This window comes from Danio aesculapii, chromosome 22 (assembly GCF_903798145.1).
Source record: "Danio aesculapii chromosome 22, fDanAes4.1, whole genome shotgun sequence".
Taxonomy (NCBI): Eukaryota; Metazoa; Chordata; class Actinopteri; order Cypriniformes; family Danionidae; genus Danio; species Danio aesculapii.
Window position 1 is genome coordinate 11531010 of NC_079456.1, and position 20565 is coordinate 11551574.

At 35.2% G+C, this 20565-nt stretch overlaps 1 protein-coding gene and 1 long non-coding RNA gene across 4 annotated transcripts; one reads left to right on the forward strand and one right to left on the reverse strand.

Annotated features, from left to right (window-relative positions):
• Window positions 1-248: 248 nt before the first annotated feature.
• Window positions 249-4275, reverse strand: LOC130215899 (uncharacterized). 2 transcript variants are annotated; one of them, XR_008835752.1, is made up of 4 exons: window positions 4092-4275; window positions 3224-3335; window positions 2836-3049; window positions 249-1531 (listed from the first exon to the last, which is right to left on the reverse strand). It is a non-coding gene; the product is annotated as an uncharacterized LOC130215899 (long non-coding RNA). The 2 variants fall into 2 exon arrangements; XR_008835751.1 differs by having other exon boundaries at window positions 3224-3340.
• hyal2b (hyaluronidase 2b) lies at window positions 1453-20421 on the forward strand. 2 transcript variants are annotated; one of them, XM_056447758.1, is made up of 4 exons: window positions 1453-1560; window positions 5969-6956; window positions 15858-15947; window positions 17596-20421. In XM_056447758.1, exons 2-4 carry the CDS (start codon window positions 5976-5978, stop codon window positions 17980-17982), a joined length of 1458 nt encoding a protein of 485 aa, XP_056303733.1. In that variant the 5' UTR covers window positions 1453-1560; window positions 5969-5975; the 3' UTR covers window positions 17983-20421. The 2 variants fall into 2 exon arrangements, with proteins under 2 accessions (XP_056303733.1, XP_056303732.1); XM_056447757.1 differs by lacking the exon at window positions 1453-1560 and adding an exon at window positions 4449-4795.
• Window positions 20422-20565: the final 144 nt, after the last annotated feature.

A 20565-nucleotide genomic window follows, 5' to 3' on the forward strand; every position in this document is an offset into this window, starting at 1 on the left:
CCTCAGTTATTAATGTCTACACCTACCCCAACCCTAAACCCCACCCTCAGTTATTAACGTCTTCACCTACCCCAACTCTAAACCCAACCATCACAGTTATTAACGTCTGCACCTTTCCTAACCATTAACCCAACCATCACAGTTATTAACGTCAACACCTACCCCAACCCTAAACCCAACTCTCACAGTTACTAATGTCAACACCTACCCCAACCCTAAACCCCACCCTCAGTTATTAACGTCTTCACCTACCCCAACTCTAAACCCAACCATCACAGTTATTAACGTCTGCACCTTTCCTAACCATTAACCCAACCATCACAGTTATTAACGTCAACACCTACCCCAACCCTAAACCCAACTCTCACAGTTACTAACGTCAACACCTACCCCATTCCTAAACCCAGTCATCACAGTTATTAATGTCAACACCTACCCCAACCACAAACCCAACTCTCATAGTAATAAACGTCTACACCTACCCCAACCACAAACCCAACTCTCATAGTAATAAACGTCTACACCTACCCCAACCCTAAACCAACTCTCACAGTTATTAACATCTACACCTACCCTAAACCCAACCGTCACATTAGCATTACAATGTCCACTACATATTGGACCTGATCCAGTACATCATTGTGCTATAGACTGCAGCGAGGGCATCTTGCAATTAGTTTCCCCAAATTGAGCTCCTAGAACAAAATCATTGGCAGAGGTGCCCCTCTCAGCCTCTCCACAGATTCAGGTAATCCCTCCCCCTTAGCGTGATTCCCTTGACACCCTCCCCCGCCACGTAGAGTGATTTTCGCGACCGTCACCATAGTCCTTTGCCTAGAGCGGCAGTTCAGCTTGCTCCGGCCCTGTGATCACCTGCCCGTTTAAGAGTCAGTGCACGGCACTGAATGTTGCTGGCTCTTATTCAGCAGAAAGCAAATTCAATTGTCTGCGCATTATAATACAGACAAGGTGTAGATGAACTTTTTTCTAACCAATTCTTACTAATTTCTTACCAATTATCTCCAAAAGTGGCTGGCATTTACAATTATCAACCACTTTTATTCCATTTGGTGTTTGTATTTGTGTCCCCAAGGATTGAAAGTCTTTGCCTGCTTCATCTTGTATATTATACTACATTGTTTTAACTACCATTATTTTCTTCAGCTTTAAATCATTTTTATTACCTTTATCTCCACTATCTCTTCCAGTGATTTATTAGTCCTATAATTGAAGTTCTGCTCAGAGGTGGGATTTCTGTGGAACACCTTGGCAACCAGAATCAGGCACCGATCTGAGATCAGTCTAAACTGCTCGTATCCAATCCTTTCAATGACGGTGAGATCAAAAGGCTGGTTGGGGCTCTGGGGCTGGCGAAGGGTGGGTGAGACGGGCAGGAATCTGTAGGAGGTACAGGGGTGTGGTTTCTCCGTGATCAACACTGTGAGTCTCTCTTAAAGCAGCTGAGCATTCTGTGACAGGAGAGCTGAAGCAGGTGTACATTTACATAGAGACAGCTGAGGACGTCTGTCTGCTGAAAGAGAGAGATAACGTTTCAGTACGGTGAGTATAAGCTTTAATATTTAGTGACATAAGACAGGAAGTGTTAAAAAAGTTCTGAAACTTAAATTTGAACTGTTTTTAGTGTAAGCTACAATGAATGTTGTGGAGTTGGTAAAAAAATATTAGGAAAAGACTGCATTAGTTGCCCAAATGTGTTTAAAGGTACAGTACACCCACATTGCTTTTAATGCACATGAATGAAAGGGAGTTGATTTGCAAAATGTATACAGTAGGTTAGTCTTTTCTTTCTAAAAACGCTGCATATGTAGTTTATAGGACTTGTGCTTTTTAATTCAGGCAGTCATTTTGTTTGAAAGGAAATTTTAAATTTATAAAATTTCTATGGTAGCATACTAGTGCAAAAAAAAAAACTAAGTTTATGAGATTAAAATAGAATAGTTGGCGGTTCATTCTGCTGTGGTCACCCCTAATAAATGGGGGACTAAGCCGAAGAAAAATGAATGATATTAATATTACAAAATCAAAGTAATATTTTAATAATAAAGTTGAAATTACAAGATTAAAGTCAAAATATTTGAAGAATAAAGTTAAAATGTTTTGAGAAGTCAAAATATTGCAAAAAAAATAACTAACAATTTTCTATAATAATTTCAAAATATGAGATTAAAGTTGTAATATTTAAAAAATAAATTCTAAATGTTTCAATAATAAATTCAAAATATTATGAGATTAAAGTTGTCATATTTAAAAAATATAGTTAAAATGTTTGCTAATAAATAAAAAATATTATGAAATTAAAGTTGTAATTTAAAAAAATAAAGACTAAATGTTTTGAGAATAAAGTTGAATTACAAGATTGAAGTAGTAATATTTTGACAATATAGTTAAAATTATGAGAAATACAGTAAAAATATTTCCAGAATAAAGTTAAAATATTACAAGGATAAAGATTTTTTACTACAAGGTTGTTGGCATTAAATCTCTCATATGACTTTAGAAATAGAAGACTTGACACATAGTGTATAAGTTGTGTAGGCCACCTTTTATGATTCCTTTGGGTTGTTTTCAGACCACCACATCTCTAGTCCCTTTTCATTTTACTTGAACTATTTCAGTTGTAACTAAAATGTTTTTTTATTTTGCACATATTTTGCATATAAAAGCTACATGCGCAAAAAAAAACACTGAAAATGTTGCATTCCAGATGCCAGGCCTTTAAGTAATGATGTTACCATTTTTTCTGGTAATGTTTTATTTATTTCAATTAATAATAATTAAATGTTTTAGTTTTTTTTAAAGAAAGAATTTAAACACCTGTCAGGTGGAGATGAAGAGTGTTTCCTCATTTCTACCTCCCATAATTAGACATTAGCAGTGTAAATCGCTCACAGCTGTGCGATCTGTCCTCTGTTTATAAGACGCTGTACTGGACTTTTGGCTCTTACAATCCTTTATTACTACAAGATGTGTTTTAGGATTGAGGTATTCTGCCCTGGAGCGAAGACTCGGCCGGAATGCCTGCCTCCTGCTGCGGACAGAAGCAAACATACACAACGCATTAGTCATTTGTAGGACAAATGCATTAAAATTACTCACCAAATACTCATACATTTTCCACTCTCAATTAAGTATTAAAGCTGTCTTAATTCCAATAGGGATGTTTTTATGACATCTGCCCTTCAAAGGTGACATCAGAGCTGACCTTTTGGCCTGCAGCTGTGGGTGGTTTTCCTCCTGTCCGCCTCCTTCACTTTTCCTCCCAACCAAGACCTCAGAAATCTATAGTGCTGACCGCAACTTGTCATTACACCCATCTTCGCTGAAACACATGGAAACAAGAGCTTTCTGGGAGGCCTTTATGTTCTCTAGGCATCCTATAGGGACGCGTTTGAATGAGCTTTTGTTCTTGCGAATGACACCAAACATTAGCATTCCTAAAGAGCTACTTAGTTGATCAGATTTGCATTGTAAAATATGTGTGAAAAAAGTATTGGGGGATTTTATAAAGTCAGTTTGTCCGTTCAGTGAGTTCATTCACAAGTACGTCATCGGCTTCAGGTGAGTCAGCACATAGGATGGTCCCCAATGCCACAGGAAATAGCACTTCCGAGCAGTCCGTTAACTTCCTGTGTGTCAAAGGTTAATGCCACTTCTGCCAACACTACCGGGTGTTATGCAATGTCAGATTTGGCTTGTTTTACTGTTTTAAAGTACTTCTAAACACATTATTTTGCAAGACTTAAACTTGACTCACTCAGCTATACTGAAAGGGATAGATTAACTTACATAGTATAGAAAAAACAAATACTATAGAAGCCAATCGTTACAGGTTTTCAACATTTTTCAATATATCATCTTTTATGCATCTTATTTATCAAAGTGTATGGAACAAGCAAAGACTGATGACAGAATTTTTATTTTTGTATGTACTATGCCTTTAAACTTCACCAGTGTAGCATAATAACTATTTTAATAATGTAATTATACTCAAAAACATGACATTGATATTATATGTGTAAACAATTTAGTACTAGCATTGTATCGTGTCAAAAACAAAGTTGTAATGTTACCTCAGATCTGTTTGCTGGTCAGTGATGCACTTTTTGTCATACTCTAGGCTTGTCTTTTCATAGTGTGGCAAATAATAAATAGAGGAATGGAAAGAAAAGCCAGAAGATGTAAAATCTGGTTCCCTGCTATGATTTTGGAGTGAAATGTGATCCGTGTGTAATGGCTCTGGACTCCTGTAGGTCTCTCAATTCAGTCAGTTCAGTAGAAACGCTTCTTCATCCCCAGCGGAGAAATCTGGACGAAACCAACTAGCCATGTAGGGGGGCGCTCAAAGACACTAACGATAAATATAACGCATTCAATACGAGAAATAACTACTCAGGCACTTACGAGGAATATCATTTTTTGTTTATCAAGCTTATATATAGCAGTCCCAGAACATAACGCTAAAGCACAGTACAATGCGTTCACTATACGAACTCCCACCCCTCTGTCCACAAGTACATTCATCAATCTTTGGGCCGAAATTCATACACATTCAATTACTGATCCAGATGAGGCAGCTGCGTACGAAAGAGACTCTCTGAAAGCGTATGGGGCGTTTTAAAGACCCCGAAACTATGATTATAGACGGGTTTGTTTTAAAATAGCGATTGGGACTTTTAATTATGAGTTGTTGGAATCCGCTGGATGGATGGACGGACGTTACGTGGTAGTTTATGAGTGAACGGACCGGTGTGCTGAACGGGTTCAGTCTGATCAGGTCAGTATTTCCTCTAATAGCATACAGTTAGTTTATCTGTTGCTAGAATTTAAAGAGGAAGCGATTTTGTAGAACTGTGTTTGAAACGAAGTGCGAACGTTCCATTGAGTATTCTAAAATGGAATCTATTATTAGAATGTTTTTATTCCATAGCGGCGTTCTAACGATATCAGTGTCATTGGTTCGAATCCCAGTGAACGCGCACTGCTGAAACGTATATTCAGAGGCAAAGTTTACTTACCCTCAACAAAGTGTTTCCGAACCTTTACAAGTTCTTTCTTCTGTTGAACACAGAGAAGATACTTATAAAATAAGGAGAAGGTAATACTATGGACGTTAGTGGTTATAGGTTTCCAGCTTTACTCAAAATTTATTCTTTTGTATTTAACAGAAGAAACTCATGAAGGTTTGAAACAAGAAAGGAGTAACTAATTGATGACAGAATGTTCAGTTTTGGGTAAACTGTTCTCTGTAACTGCTAACTGTAACCGTAACTTGTGTGCGAAATGTAAGTTTTCTCACTTATTAAACTATGTTTGTAATTTCCTTTGAAAGTTCCTTCTTTTTTTACACGCAACAACAAAAGTAACTTGTTAACTTTTTGTGATTGCTGCTCAGCTGTTACTAACAAAGCTAATGTTGTGAGTTGCAACATTATGAGCATGCATTTAAATGTGTACTTTAAGGCAGGTATTTATAGGCAGGTTTGTTAAGATCAAAACAAATACTGGTACCATTGCTTTTTTAACTGCAGTTCATTGTAATACGTTTAAATGCTGCTGTCTTAATGCAATTTTTTTTATTAATTTGTATATTCAAAGTGGATTTTTTCGTTTTGTTTTTATCTCCCTTAAACATTTTTCGTTCTCAGCTAATAAAAAATAACATGACGCACACAAACAACAAGCGCATTTAGCCAGCATAAAGCATTTTTATGTTAATTTAGAGCAGTTACACAATGTGTTGTAAAAGCCATTTTTTGGTTTCATCTTTAAAAATGATTTTACGTTTTTGGTAAGATCTAAACTAGTGGGAAAAATATACAGTTGTACACTTTCCTCAGTTAACTGTCTAAATCTGTGCATAATATAACAATGACCCAACTGGCATCCAAGTTTTAAGTTTTCTTTCACAGTATAGAATGCATTATTTATTAGTTCTATGCAATTTCAGGTCTGAAATGAAGAATATCACCTGTATCTCTGGGACGACCCGACCTCAACGGGCCTCCTGGCTGCAAGTGTTATTTTTGATGCTCTTTTGGACCTGTTTAAAAGCACAACAGTTAAAAAACACTAGATGGCCTCTGTATTCCGGCAAGCCTTTGCTCTTGGCTTGGAACGCTCCTACTGAAGACTGCAGACCTCGACATGATGTCACCTTCCAGCTGGATCAATTCCAGATAGTGGCGTCTCCAAATGAGGGCTTCACCAAGCAAAATCTCACAATCTTCTATCAGGACCGCTTGGGTTTGTACCCGTACTTTAAACCAGATGGCACTCCAGTCTATGGAGGGCTACCGCAGGCTGCCAGTCTCACACAACACCTAGAAAAGATGCCAGATGGACTCAAGAAGTACATAAGAGACCAAGCAGTCAAAGGTCTAGCTGTAATCGACTGGGAAGAGTGGCGGCCCCTTTGGATACGAAACTGGGGACCTAAACTTATTTACCGCGACCGTTCGCAACGATCAGTTGCTGAGAAAAACCCAACTTGGCCTCAAGATCAAGTAACCAAAGTGGCCCAGCAAGAGTTCGAACTCTCTGCACGAAAGTTCATGTTGGAGACTCTTCGATTAGCCAAAAGTTTACGCCCCCAGCAGCTGTGGGGATACTACCTCTTTCCGGACTGCTACAACCACAATTACCAAACTAACCTGCAGAACTACACGGGACAGTGTCCGGACATAGAGGTGAGCAGGAACAATGAACTGAAGTGGCTGTGGACGGAGAGTACAGCTCTATATCCTTCAGTGTACATAGGGAAAATCCTGAAGGACAACCCGAAAGGACGGCAGTTTGTGAGGAACCGGGTGAAAGAGGGGATGAGATTGGCGTCTGTTGGGGACGGATCTGCTCGACCAGTGTTTGTCTACACACGGCCCACTTACCTAACTAACACGACCAGCAGCAACCCTGCTGAACTCCTGCTGCTGACTGAGGTAAGATTTCTGTCCAGTTGTGTTTCTCTTATGCTGGGTTCAGACTGCGCTATTTTCCAAGTAGTTGTGTAACAGATGTTTTCACACTGCACAACTATCTGGGCTAGCGTTCTGTCACTGCTCTGTTTACACTGTGCCTTTGAAAGGAATTTGCAATTTCTCCTCAGCATTTTCTTCTTTTTTGACCCATTTGTAATATTGCTCAGATGATACGTCTGGGTGCTCCTGCCAAATTTCCACTAGTTTTTCCTCCATTTCTTGGGTCCAAATAGACTAAAAAAGAAGCCTTTTTAACTTCTCCCCCATCCTCCCGCTGGCCTGCGGATGCCCATATTAGTGGATACTGTTCTCTCATTGGCTGAAGGTGATCACCGATGTTATTTTCAACCAGAACACATTTCACACGGCATGATTTTGAATCGCCGACAGCTCCAGATATTTAGCTTGCCAGATATCTCACGAGTGTCAGCAACTCATTAGCAATTCTCTCAGATCTCATCTTTGATAGTTCACACTGTATGATTGTTACTCGCGTGCACGAGCACCGATTTGCCTGTGATTTTCAGGCATTTGTCGCTGATTTCTCAAAACTTGTCAGCGAGTCAAAATCGGGGCTAAAATCATGCAGTCTGAACTCGGCATTAGTGTGTAATTTTAGGGCTGGGCCATTAATCAAAATTTAATTGGAAATGCTATTAATCAAAGCTGTGATTGTCATGCACACGTAGTCAGGGAAGCACAGTTGTGTGATCAACAATAAATCTCCTCTGATGGCTAGAGGGCACTCTTGCACAGAATCCCCAAACACCCAAGAAGAAGAAACCCAGGAAAGCCCTATAGCTTTGCATTAAAAACATGAGATTTAACCGCTTTCATCAATTCAGGGTGACTAATAACCACATGACTATGGAGTTATCACACAGAACAATTTACTTAAAAAATCTCGACTGAAATTATGAAGTGAATTTGGAGTAAAAACGTTGTAATTTCATGTGCAGCATTTCCTACACAGAGCAGTAGTTCACTGAGCTATGCAAACAGTTCTCATGATCACAGAATGATTATCTCAGTGTAATTATGTATGAGTAAACTTTGCTCCATCTATAACCACACATGTTGGAGGTTTACAAGAACCAGCTTTACTGACAAAATGCACATGAAATTTGCATTTAGTTAATCGCACACGCATAATCAGGGTGCCTGCAGGGTCTTAAAATGTCTTAAATTTAAAAAAAAAAAATTTTTAGGCCTTAAAAAGTCTTAAATTGACAGAAATATTGTGTTGTAGGTCTTAAATCATTTTAAACACGTCTTAATTTTCATATATCCATGTAAAGCTGCCCAATCAGGCCAACACCCATCCACTCGCTAACAATATATTTCAATAAATGTTTTATAAAACGTTTATTTATTAACTCTATTTACTTCTTAATATGGCTTAATTATCTTCCTTACAATAACTTTTGTTTTTAAGTTGTTTTTTTTAAGGTTTTAACTTTTGCAGTTTTAAGGTTTTAAAAATTGCATTTAGCCTTGTGTAAGTCTGAAATTTCTTTCTTAATGGTCTTAAAATGGTCTTAAAAAGTCTAAAATTGGACTTGATGAAACCTGTAGATAATTTCTTTTTTTCCAGTAACTTCTATGTGTTTATAGTGGACCAGTATGGAAACTTGTTTGTTGACCATATAAAGTAATGTATAATATAAATTAAGTTAATCTTTATTGTAAGATTCTTGGTTTATTAGGAGATGTGCAACATTACAACACACAATGGATACACAAAACAAAATATAAAATAAAAAAAACATAAAAACATGGACCGTTTTATGTAGGATTTTATGTATCCAAATAGATGTATGGTTTCACACAACACAGTCTGTAATTGACTAATATTATATTAGTTTTCTGCCAATTTAACAGTTTCTGTTTTTAATTTTTAGGTGATTTATGGTTATTTAATTGTTTGATGCTCAGCATTATTTGTTTAACATCTACTATCTTTACAGCACGTTTACGCAACAACAGCTACTTCAAATGGAAAAAGTATTTATATTTTATTTTTGAGAACATTTTTCTGTACAGAGAACATCATCGTCAATATTTCTGATAGTTTACATAGATTTGTGAAAAATACGAAAAGTGCAGCATTTTGCCTGTCATGCCAGTAGGTGGGAATGTCATTTTGCAAATTAACTCAAACTGTCCTTTAATCCTTGATTGTCAGTTTGATTTCAATCATGCATTTATAAGTTAATCATTCATTTGCTTCATTTTTTTAAAGTAAATCAGCAGCTTTGAACTTAATGTTTGAGCGAATGATTTAAGACGTGGACTTGTCGCCACCTACTGGCAGTTTTAATGTAGTATTTATCCACAATGAGCTTAAATCAGCAACATATTGTTTAAACATGATCGTCAAACACAAGCTCTGTTTCCATCCAAAAATGCGAATTAACTTTATACACAAAACTGGATTATCGCATAAAAGATGTGCAAATAAAGCAGCGTTTCCATCCAACGAGTCAAAGCAAACAAAATCGTCACTTCCTGAATAACTGGTGCCAAATATCAACAGTAAAAACTGAATTTGTTGCGATAAGAGAAGCTGTGTGAATCTTTTCTTTATTTAATAAATGACTTGCACCTCAAGACAATCCTGACACGCAGTGAACGTGCTGTGGCGTTTGAAGGCATGAGACATGGAGCACAGATGCTCTTGATTCTGAAGGTCATTAATAATATAATAACATTAATACTGAAATGGTTAAGGCGTTTTAGAATTACCAAAACAACATTTCAGATGCTTTACAATATACTCAGCCTGCTGGTTTGTCCATTCACTTACATTTTTATCATCACATGATGTCTTATAACAAAATCACATGACTTTTTTAATGCGCATACTGGAATTTGTTCGGTAAAAGTGTTTCCATCGTAGTTTATGCACATCTTTTCTTATCGAATAAAAAGTTTATCCCACTCGGTTGTAATATGCGCGTATGTTTTTTATGTGCGTTTTCCAAAATAATAGGTGGATGGAAACGTAGCTACTGACTCTTTGTTAATATTGTACACTTTTACTAATATATGAACAGAAATATTTATGCGCTACTCTTTAAATCTATCATTAAATGCATAGCGAATACTCAGTTAGTCAGCATTTTAACTTCGTAGCTTCCTCTCCTCAAGTAACCTGAGGTAAATTTCTGCCAAATGTGAATGTGCAGCCTTTTGGACACTCTCCCAGATCTTTATCCACCGAAAACATTTGCTGCAGAAGCATTTAACATCTGAATCTGAGCAGGAAGAGAGTAGACGAACAGATCTTTGTGATGGTCTGTTGGCGTTTCTGTGAAATCTATATATTTAGTGTCGTCGTGTGTGTGGTTTTCCTGGCATTGAGCATCATTTGCAGTAGGATGTAGGTGAGGAGAACCCAAACAGACTGATATACGTCACAGCTTGTCCTCAATATAACACACACATGCTGGATCTTCTCCGCCTTCAGGAGACAAAGACTCGTCTGTACTCCTCATAGAGTCTCGGTGGAAGAAATCCCACAATGCCATTAGCAGCTCAGATGACACGTGAGGCCTTGAGGTTGACCAGAGCAGACACATGATGGTGTTTAGTGAAATGTGTTTAAATAGTCCAGCTCTTTGTAAGCAGAACAGTTAAAGGTTTGGTATTCAGGTCGACTAGCTACAGTATTCAGAGTCACAAACTGATGTAACTTTTTTTTCTGTAAAAAATCATTTGAGAAATGAGGATATTTCCAAACTGATTAAAATTAGACGGGTGGAAATCGATATTTTAATGTGTTATTTATAGTTGTCTTTTTTTTTGGCTGAACGGTGTTATTTTAGAAAAACTAAGACTCTATTATGGCTCGTTTCCACTAAATGGTACAGTACGGTATGGGTCGGTACTGGTCACCTTTATCAGGCTTGCGTTTCCACTGCTAAAAGGTACCAATGGTGGGCGTGGTGTACGACAAAGTTTCACACGACGTCATTTTTGCTTGAGGAAATGTCAACGTAAAGCTGTACGGGTCGTTCACATATCATATGAGAAGCACTTCTTACAAAATAGATGCTTTACACACAAATACTTTACTATAAATACTGTATAAATGTTTATTACTAACTTTTCTATGAACATGAGTTGATTATAACTGCAGATCAATGACAGTGAGAAATAGCCTACTGTAATGTCTGCAATTATATGAAATAAATAAATAAATAAATAAATGCAACATGTGAACACACACAGACCCTTACAGTCTCCGATATGTTACCAATTATAGAAAAACTACACACAGCATAGATTTAGTCCTTATTTAGGTTCAAAAACAACACGAAATATAGCCCACAGTCCGAGCAAACCTCTTGTTAGAGAGTCATTTCATCATTACGAGTTCATAATAGTCCAAAAGGTGATGATAATAGTTAAACATGGCAGTTTGTTCATGTTTTAGGTTGCAGATGCATCATTTGCTGCTGTTTTTTTTCCGGCTTCTCCTTTTTTACATTTTTTCGTTTTCGTTTTTTTTACGATTCAATGATAAAAAGCATGTTAATAATATAAGCTCAAAAAGTTTGTTAAAGTACAAATATAGACAAGATCGTGAGCTCTTGGGACAAAGTGAACCCGCACTTTTAGATGGGCTCGTAAAACAACAGGGCACAGCAGATTTTGTTCTTTTTGGCTTTGTGGCTGTTCATCAAGGCGATGACAAGGTTTGTTTGAACTCGGGTCGACCATGGCTCGTAATTATATGTATATGTTATTACGGTGTAATCTCTCAGCTGTGTATTTAAAACATGGCAGTTCCTTTTGTTTTCATTCTGGCCTTTTGTGCGAGCGAATAACGTATCTCTGTAAACCAATAGCATTCAGCTGCTCTGGTACCCTTTGAAAAGGGTGCCGAAAAAGTGGTACAATTCGGTTTGGAATACCTTTTGACAGTGGAAACGGCCATAAAAGCGCATCGAACCGTACCACTCAGTGGAAACGGCCCATTATAGTTCAGTTTTATTTTCCAGTAATATTTATTTGATTTTAAGTACCAAAAGTGTTATTTTTAAGAGTATTTTTGTTTATTATTTCTAAAAATTTTATTCATGTTTAAAGTAACAAATGTAAAAATATTTTAATTTCTATTTATTTATGTATTTATTTATTTACTTTATTTATTAAATCGCATTTATTTTTTATTTAATGCATTTAAATAAAAAAAAAAATAAAGTTTTTGTTTTTTTTAACAATCCTTTTTATTTCATTCAACTTGGCATTAACGTTTATTTGATGTCAAAAACAGTTGTTTGTTTTTTTATTTTATAGTTAAAGCTTTATTATTGTTATTATTATTATTGACGCTATTTCAAATATATTTTGAAGCACTGCATTAAGTTACATTTTCCCCGCCATGTCTTTAAAATATGAGCATTTATTTTACCCCAGTATATTCAATGGAGCTTCTGCGCTAGCCTGCCGATTCTGACAGGCGCGTGCGAGCAAACGGCTTTTTGTCTTGTTTTACGCTTAAGCAACTAAATGAATGCCAAAGTCTGTTTAACTGATTGTATTTTAATTGCATTACAACATTGATGCTATAAAAGGAATCATATAAAATGGAAAACAACCTCACAATAACAGGTCACCGGAAGTTTATCAGTATGGGAACAACACTAGCTCTGAGCCGACAACACATCTGAGCCGAAATCTGTGGTTTGTTCTTCCTGAGTTAACAGCTTTATATAAGAGCACGCAGAAGTGAATAAACTCCCTCTCGTTACAGCACAGATCAAGCCCAGTGTGTTTTATGGCTCTGTGAGTTCAACAAATGAGCACAACACGAGGACTGACTTTGTGTAATGAGATGACAATGAAAAACTCTGGCAGCGAGACTGTAAACATGAATCAGCAAACCAGAAACAGAAGAGAATCTAAATGATGTGCTGCACACTGCGTTTACAAGACTAGTGTTTGAAGTTTTGCTCACTATTTTATTTATTTTAATATTTTATTTATTTATACTTGTTATGATTGATTGTTTATCGTTTCTAAGTAAAACTTTTCTCATATACTCATTTTTATTAGCATATTGTTTTGTTTTTTTATTTTTGTTAAATACTTTATTTTATGCTTAAATTTATCTACTTATGATTGTTTAATGTTTCTAAGTAATACTTTTCTCATTCACTTTTTTAAAATTTAAATATTAATTAGATTATGAATGCTATTAATATTTGTATTATTTTATAATAATGATATGAACTAGCATTTTATTATGAGTAATTTCATTAATAGTAATGTTAGTGTTTAAATGTTTTGCATTTATTATAGATGTTGTTGTTGTTAATGTAATGATTAATATTAATAAAAAATATTGAAAAAATATTGATATTAAATACTATTGCTATTTATATAGTTGCTAAATACAATATTATTAATTGTATAAAAATAACAGCTATAATAATACAGCTTTTAATATAATTTCTATCATCAATATTATTAATAATGTAATTATTATTATTAATGTCACTGTTGTTGTTATTATTATTAATGATAATATTAAATGCTACATTTTTCATTTATAATTACTAAATACAAAATGTCGTTCTTATGAATTCTGGTATTCAGTTTATACATGCTAATAATGTTTTCATAAGGAAATAAATTATTGTTATTGTGCACATTTTAAACTTGTTTAAAAAGAAAAGATCATACTACTAATTTTCATTAATATTGGGAATGTCCTGGACTTTGTTTTTGGTCTCAGCTTGCTCGTGATGCTTCATTTTTGTTAGGAAAAGATGTAGAACTGACTCCAGTGTGCTTTTTCTTAAATTATTTTTCAAACATGTCACTCTCTATGCAACAAAAGAACTTGCTCCTCTTCTACTCTTCATTTGGTTTAACATTATTCTTGTTGGGTTACGAGGTGGTGCAGTGGGTAGTGCTGTCGTCTCAGAGGAAAAAGGTCACTGGTTCGAGCCTCGGCTGGGTCAGTTGGCATTTCTGTGTGGAGTTTGCATGTTCTCCCTGTATTTGCGTGGGTTTTGTCCGGGTGCTCCGGTTTCCCCCACAAGTACAAAGACATGCTGTATAGTTGAATTGGGTAAACTAAATTGGCCTTAGTGTATGTGTGTGGATGTTTCCCAGTGATGAGTTGCGGCTGGAAGGGCATCTGCTGCGTAAAAAACATTTGCTGGATTAGTTGGTGGTTCATTCCGCTGTTGTGACCCCAGATTAATAAAGTGACTAAGCCGAAAAAGAAAATGAATGAATGAATTATTCTAGAACAAGTCTACCTGGGTGGGGATTCGGGGTTGAAATGGCTGTATTATCAGTGTGAAACGTCAGTATCTGCTGAATAAGAGGTGAAGGGTTTCAACAAAAGCCAAACAGTGAATGAGTGACTGTCAGCGACGCCTTAAACCATCAAGACAATCAAGTGTGTGCTCAAGAAACAAGCCTCTGTTGTTCATTTCCATGTCACTTTTCACAAACACACACACACATAGACTTACAAACACTCACTGGAGTTTCAAAGACCTGTTGCACATATTTCACATTTAATTTGAGCAAACTATAAGCTTTGGTTAGGTTTCGTCATCATGGTAACTTGTGCTACATTGCTAACCAGCTCAAGAATAGGTTTTATTCTGGGTTTGAGAAAACCAAATTAGACCATACAGCTGTTAATAAAGTGACATGTATTTACTTTAGAAAGTGACTTTCAGTTTCACTTTCACTATATGCAGTAGTCAACATTTGAATTGGATTTAAAAAAAGTTTGATAATTATTGAACACCCATTTCTGTCTTAGGGCAATTATGAAAAGCCTTTTGTTCCATTTCAAATGCTGACAAATGCTGTCTTATTACTCCAAATAAAAGCTTTTTACATAAAGTATTTTTGATTAAAAAAAAGTAGGTCAACTCCAGTAGGTCCTGTCAGGTGAACATACACTGTAAAAAAACGTAAATTAACGACCGTTAAATTGTAGAAATTTGTCGTAAAATAAGACTTAAAATTACAGAAATTTAAATTTAAGGAAATTTCTGTAATTTAATTGCAGTTATTTTATGGTAAATTCCTGTAATTTAACGTCTGTTATTCTACTGTAAATTTCTGTCATTTAGAGGCCATTATTTTGTAGTAAATTTCTGTAATTTAATGGTCGTTATTTTACCGTAAGTTCCTGTAATTTAATGTGTTATTTTACTGTAAGTTTTTGTAATTTTAACAAAATTTTCCGGCACCCCAGCTGTAAACCTGTAAAATTAAGATTTTAGATTTTTTAATTTTATTTTTTACAGTGTAGAGCTAAATAAACAAACACTAATGCAGGGAGACGAGAGAGGAAAATGACAAGAGCCAATAACAATCTGAATTTCCACCAATCTCTTGTGGCGTTTTAAAGTCGAAATGTTTGCACCTTGACATTTTTTAAGCTTTAAATAAGATTTAAATGACCTCCGAAAAAACTGACTTGTTTTTTGTAGTATGATCATTACATAAATAAAAGTTTTGTTTTTTTATTGCTGATAAAAGGGCATTTTTAAAAGTTAGTTAAATCGTAAGAAATATCGCTATCACTATACTCATCACCAGTACTGCATATTTTCCCTGCCAATAACACTAGACATGCACGATATTAGGAAAATATGCAATAATATTGAGTGTTGCGATATTTCTTACGATATAACTAACTAAAAACACTATTTTAGCAGCAGTGTTACACTTTCAGGTGTATGTGATCCAGAGTTGATCACAAACTCTGGGGGAAAAAAACTCTGCAAGTCAGGGTTTGTTGAGCCAGCTTCATGGAACAGGCCACAGGAGTGTGAGGTTTGACGCTTGACTGATCTGGATGGTTTCTTTCTCCTGCAGATGGATCTGGTGTCGACTATCGGTGAGAGTGTAGCGTTGGGCGTCGCGGGTGTCATTCTGTGGGGCGACTCCACCTACGCCAGCAGTCAGGTGCGTCTGATACCAAAACACACAGATTAGCTTAACAAAAGTCAATGTTATTTAGGAGTTAAATAACATATAAAGGCAACACAACTTTAATACCAGTGTCTCCAGATGATTCATTGAGGTCTTAGAAAGCAAATCTTGAAACAGAACATTATTGACCACATTATTGAGGATGATATAGATGGATATTCAGAATTTAGTTATTATAACATGCAAACACTTTAATGGATCATATTAATATATCATTATAGGATGATTTTTGAGGGTGGTTTTATAGAATTTATGCATGCTAATTTCCTCTTGTTTTACTTTTAGCTGCATGTACGTCTTAACCATAATCATTTAGTTTAATTTATTTTTTATTCTTATGTTTAGTTTGAGGGCAAACAAATCCAAAAACAGTATTTATTACAGTTGTTCATTCAGTATTATTCTTATATTTATTCTTGTTGCTGTTCTTATTGTTAGAATTTATTTTGAATATAAAGAATATAGAGTTTAATATTTTTATTTTATAATAATTTCATTTATTTTTATTTTTTTCATATATTGGTTATCAACCATAGTATTAAAAAAGTAACTATAATATTGAAATTATCATTTACTGTATATTACAATAACAGTTTATTTCATAATAAATTATCATTTTATTATAATTAATTGAGAAGTTATGCATATTAATCATCATTATTATTGTTATTCTCTAGTTTATTTAGAAAAATATTTCTGAGGTCTATTGTCAGTCATATATCAGTTATTTTCACTATAAAAATAATAATCATATTTATCATTATTGTTTTATTACTGTATTATAAATATAATAACTCAATGTTTAATACATGTACATTATTTACAGACAGAGGCAAAAAATGAATTATTCCTTGCTTAATACAGTGGTCCCTCGCTATAACATGGTTCACTTTTCGCGGCCTCGCAGTTTCGCTGATTTTTTTCTGTGCAATTTGATATGCTTTTTTCTACAGCTAATTGTGTTCTGCGTCCTGACTGGCTGTAGACTATTGTCAATCAGTCTCCTCCGTGCTGTGTCTCCTGTGCAGTACAGAATGCCTTCAGCTTGCTAAATTTACATTTATCTTCGATCACTAGCAGTGTGACTCTGAAGTGCTGGACTGTATGTTTGCAAGTTTTCTCTCTACAATGTCAACAAAACGTCACCGTCACCATCAAAGCCACCTGTGGTAGCACCCAAAAGGCAGAGGAAGATGCTAACCATCGCACAAAAAGTTGAACTTCTGGACATGCTAAAGGAAGGTAGAAGTTACGCGGCTGTAGGGCACCATTACGAAATAAATAAATGGAGATCAAATGGTTTTCATCTTTAGTTTCATTCTATAATACTGGACTTATTTTTCTACGAAGGTTGGAACTTTGAGAGAGTTTAAACAAAGGAGAAAAGTGTGAAAATGTTAGTGTTTGTCTGAGAAAAGTGTGTATTGAGGGGTTTTACAGCCTTAAAACATCTATAAAAATTGTAAAAAAATAAAGCCGACTACTTCGCGGATTTTGCCGATTGCGGGTTATTATTAGAATGTAACTCCCACAAATAATGAGGGACCGCTGTGTATTAATAACAATCCCCACAAAAATCATCAAAATATCTTTGTGTTTTTTCTTCTGTGGTGTTTTACAGGCGACGTGCTCGAGTCTGAACGAGTATCTGCGCGGGCCGCTGGGTCGATATCTGCTAAACGTGACGTCGGCCGCTGAGCAGTGCAGTCGAAATCTGTGCGGTTTCCGTGGCCGTTGCCTCCGCAAACAGCCCAACACGGACACATACCTGCACCTGAGTGCTAGCACACATCGTATAGAGCGACAGGCTAACACGCTAAAGCTAACAGGACAGATGAGCGAGGAAGAACTGGGACGCTTGCGTGATGACTTCCAATGTCAGTGTTATAATGGTTACAGCGGCGACGACTGTAGTATAAAGGACAACGGGAATCGAGCGGCATCGCTATGGACTAGCGCTTTACAAAATTTGGTGTTACCGTTGATTTTGATGGGGTTTCTACACTGAAAGCTGCAACGTGGTAAGACTTTGTGCAGATTACAACACATATGGAGGTGTTTGAAACATGCGTTTGGATTTACATGTAGTGTAGTGGCGGCTTTTGTTCGAGGATGAGCGAGGATCGCCCCCTGCTGCACTGGAAGAAGAACTACACTGTGCGATATGAGTATCTTTAGTGTACACTAATGGTCAAATTTTTTAAATGTTTATACTGCTCTCCATGACTGATTTTATTTGATCAAATTACAGTAAAATTTTAAAAAAATATTAATTTAAATTACGTTTTCCTTTTGAAAGTTCGAATGTAATTTATTCCTGTAATTTTTAAAGCTTTTAATTTTTTTCACATCATTTCTCTAGTCTTTGGTGTCACATGATCCTTCAGAAATCATTCTAATATGATGATCTGCTGCTTAAGACACTTAAGCATGATTTTTTATTAATTATAATTATTTTTTATAATTATTAATAATTATTAACATTATTATTATTATCATTATTGGTGTTAAATTTCATGTTTTGTGGAAACTAAAATGGCTCCGACCATTAACATTATTTTACTTTTATTCATCAAGGACACTTTAAAGTGGACAACAATAAAAGTAAAGACATTTATATGCTGTCATTTTCATGAAATAATCGAAAAGTTTCCAATAAAATAATGAAGCGGGAAAAAACGTTTTCAACTTTGAGTGCCAAAAATAAAAGAGCAGCTGATTATCATAGTTTAAATCACAGGTGTCAAATCCAGTCCCTGGAGGACCGCAGCTCTCCACAGTTTACCTTTAACCTTAATTAAACTAATTGAGTCCTTCAGGCTTGTTTGAAATCTACAAATGTGTTGAAGCAGGATTGGAACTAAACTGTGCAGAGCTGCGGCCCTCCAGGAACTGGATTTGACACCTAAAGGATCACGCAACACTGAAGACTGAAGTAAACTTGACCTCAAATCAAAAAGATGAATAAATTTAAGCTCCCTTGACTAAAAAAACTATTTTTTAATTCTAATATTGTACATTTTTTACAGTTCATGTTTTTGATCAAATAAATGCAGCCTTATTCAGCAGTATAGACTTTAAAAATTAAAAATTAAATTGACAGTTAGAGTACAAGTGTTTGTAAATGATTGGTTTCTTTATTTTTTTATTAGTGTAAAATTATAGATGTGGGGGTTTCAGCTGTCATTTGAGGCCTTTATTTCTGTCAGTCTTTATATCTGCGCAAAACCAGTTGTGACCTTATTGTCGTCATGCGTCACGTGAGCAGCTTTTTAAAACCAACACCAATTATGCTAACACTTCAGTTTAGGCCACAGTTCACGAACTCATTAACTAACACAAATCATTAACTAACACTACTAGCATAACAGCTGTTTATTAATAGTTAGTAAGGTAGAAGTTGTGTTTTGGGTAGGATTAGGGATGCAGAATAAGATCATACTTAACTACTAATGAACAGTTCATAGCTTAATTGTAGATGGGTAATAAGCCAGTAGTTAATAACATGATTTGTGACCTAAACTAAAGTGTTAGATAAATTATTATTATTATTATTATTATTATTATTATTATTTTCAACGCTGCTGCCTCATCAAAATCACATTTCACTTCAAAATTAGGAGAAAACTGTGCTAAATCAGTTAAATAAATATCAACATCAGATATAAATCACAATTATTATATCACCATGCTATAAATTATTCACATTAAATGCATAATCATGATACTTTTTTTAAATGATCATGAAAATTGCAGAAAGATTTATAATAGTCCTGAAATGGTTTGTTTTAATCGCAAAATGTTTTATAAAATAGTTTGCGGGTGAACTGTGAGGATGGATGTGTTTTTACAGGTTTTCTTCATACACTGTTAGATAGTGAGTGATTTTTTTGAAAATCTTGCCAAAAACATGACCATAAACGTCACATCAGCCTTTCAGTGTTGTTGGTTTTTTTTGTCTGTGTTGCACAAAACTATATTTGGAGAGCAAATGTCCTCTTAAAATGCTGAACTCTGCATTTCTCTGTATTATATTTGTGTGGGATAAACTGGAAAGGTTTATTTTCGTACGATCAGCACGAGTTTGTCCAAAAAAAAACTGTTGTTGTTTCTTGTGCCTTTACAAAGTTCACCAAAAAAGCTTCCATCACCAATATTATTATTTCCAAACCTTGCTTTCTTGGTTTGTAAATGATGACTTGTGAATATTTTGGAGTGACAAATCTTTTTAGTTGGTTGAAACAAGTGTGAAATGAAACCTAAAAGCCTGTTTGCATTTCAGGGGATTTGTTTATTTTTCATACCATAAACATTTTTGATACTGGATTGTGCTTTTTCTTGTTGTTCAGACTGAATTTTTCATCAGGGTTTTTGTGAAAGACTGAGTGAGTTGATTTGAATGTGGTTTGTTTAATATTTTTACAATAAATCTTATATTTAAAAACTATTTTTGGCTTGAATTGTCATTTTACTTTCACAAAGAGACTCTTTGCTTTTTAAAAAATTTTTTATTTAGTTTTTAATTTTAGTTGTGTTTTCACAGATATGAGACACGCTTTTAAGTTCTAAACCGCGAATCTTAAATTGTGAA

Bases quoted from the DNA above. Each gene is read 5' to 3' on its own strand.
- hyal2b (XM_056447757.1), top strand. From the start codon at position 4,752: ATGAGTGAACGGACCGGTGTGCTGAACGGGTTCAGTCTGATCAG. The intron at 6,957-15,857 runs GTAAGATTTCTG...TTTCTCCTGCAG, and splicing joins AACTCCTGCTGCTGACTGAG to ATGGATCTGGTGTCGACTAT. The intron at 15,948-17,595 runs GTGCGTCTGATA...GGTGTTTTACAG, and splicing joins CCACCTACGCCAGCAGTCAG to GCGACGTGCTCGAGTCTGAA.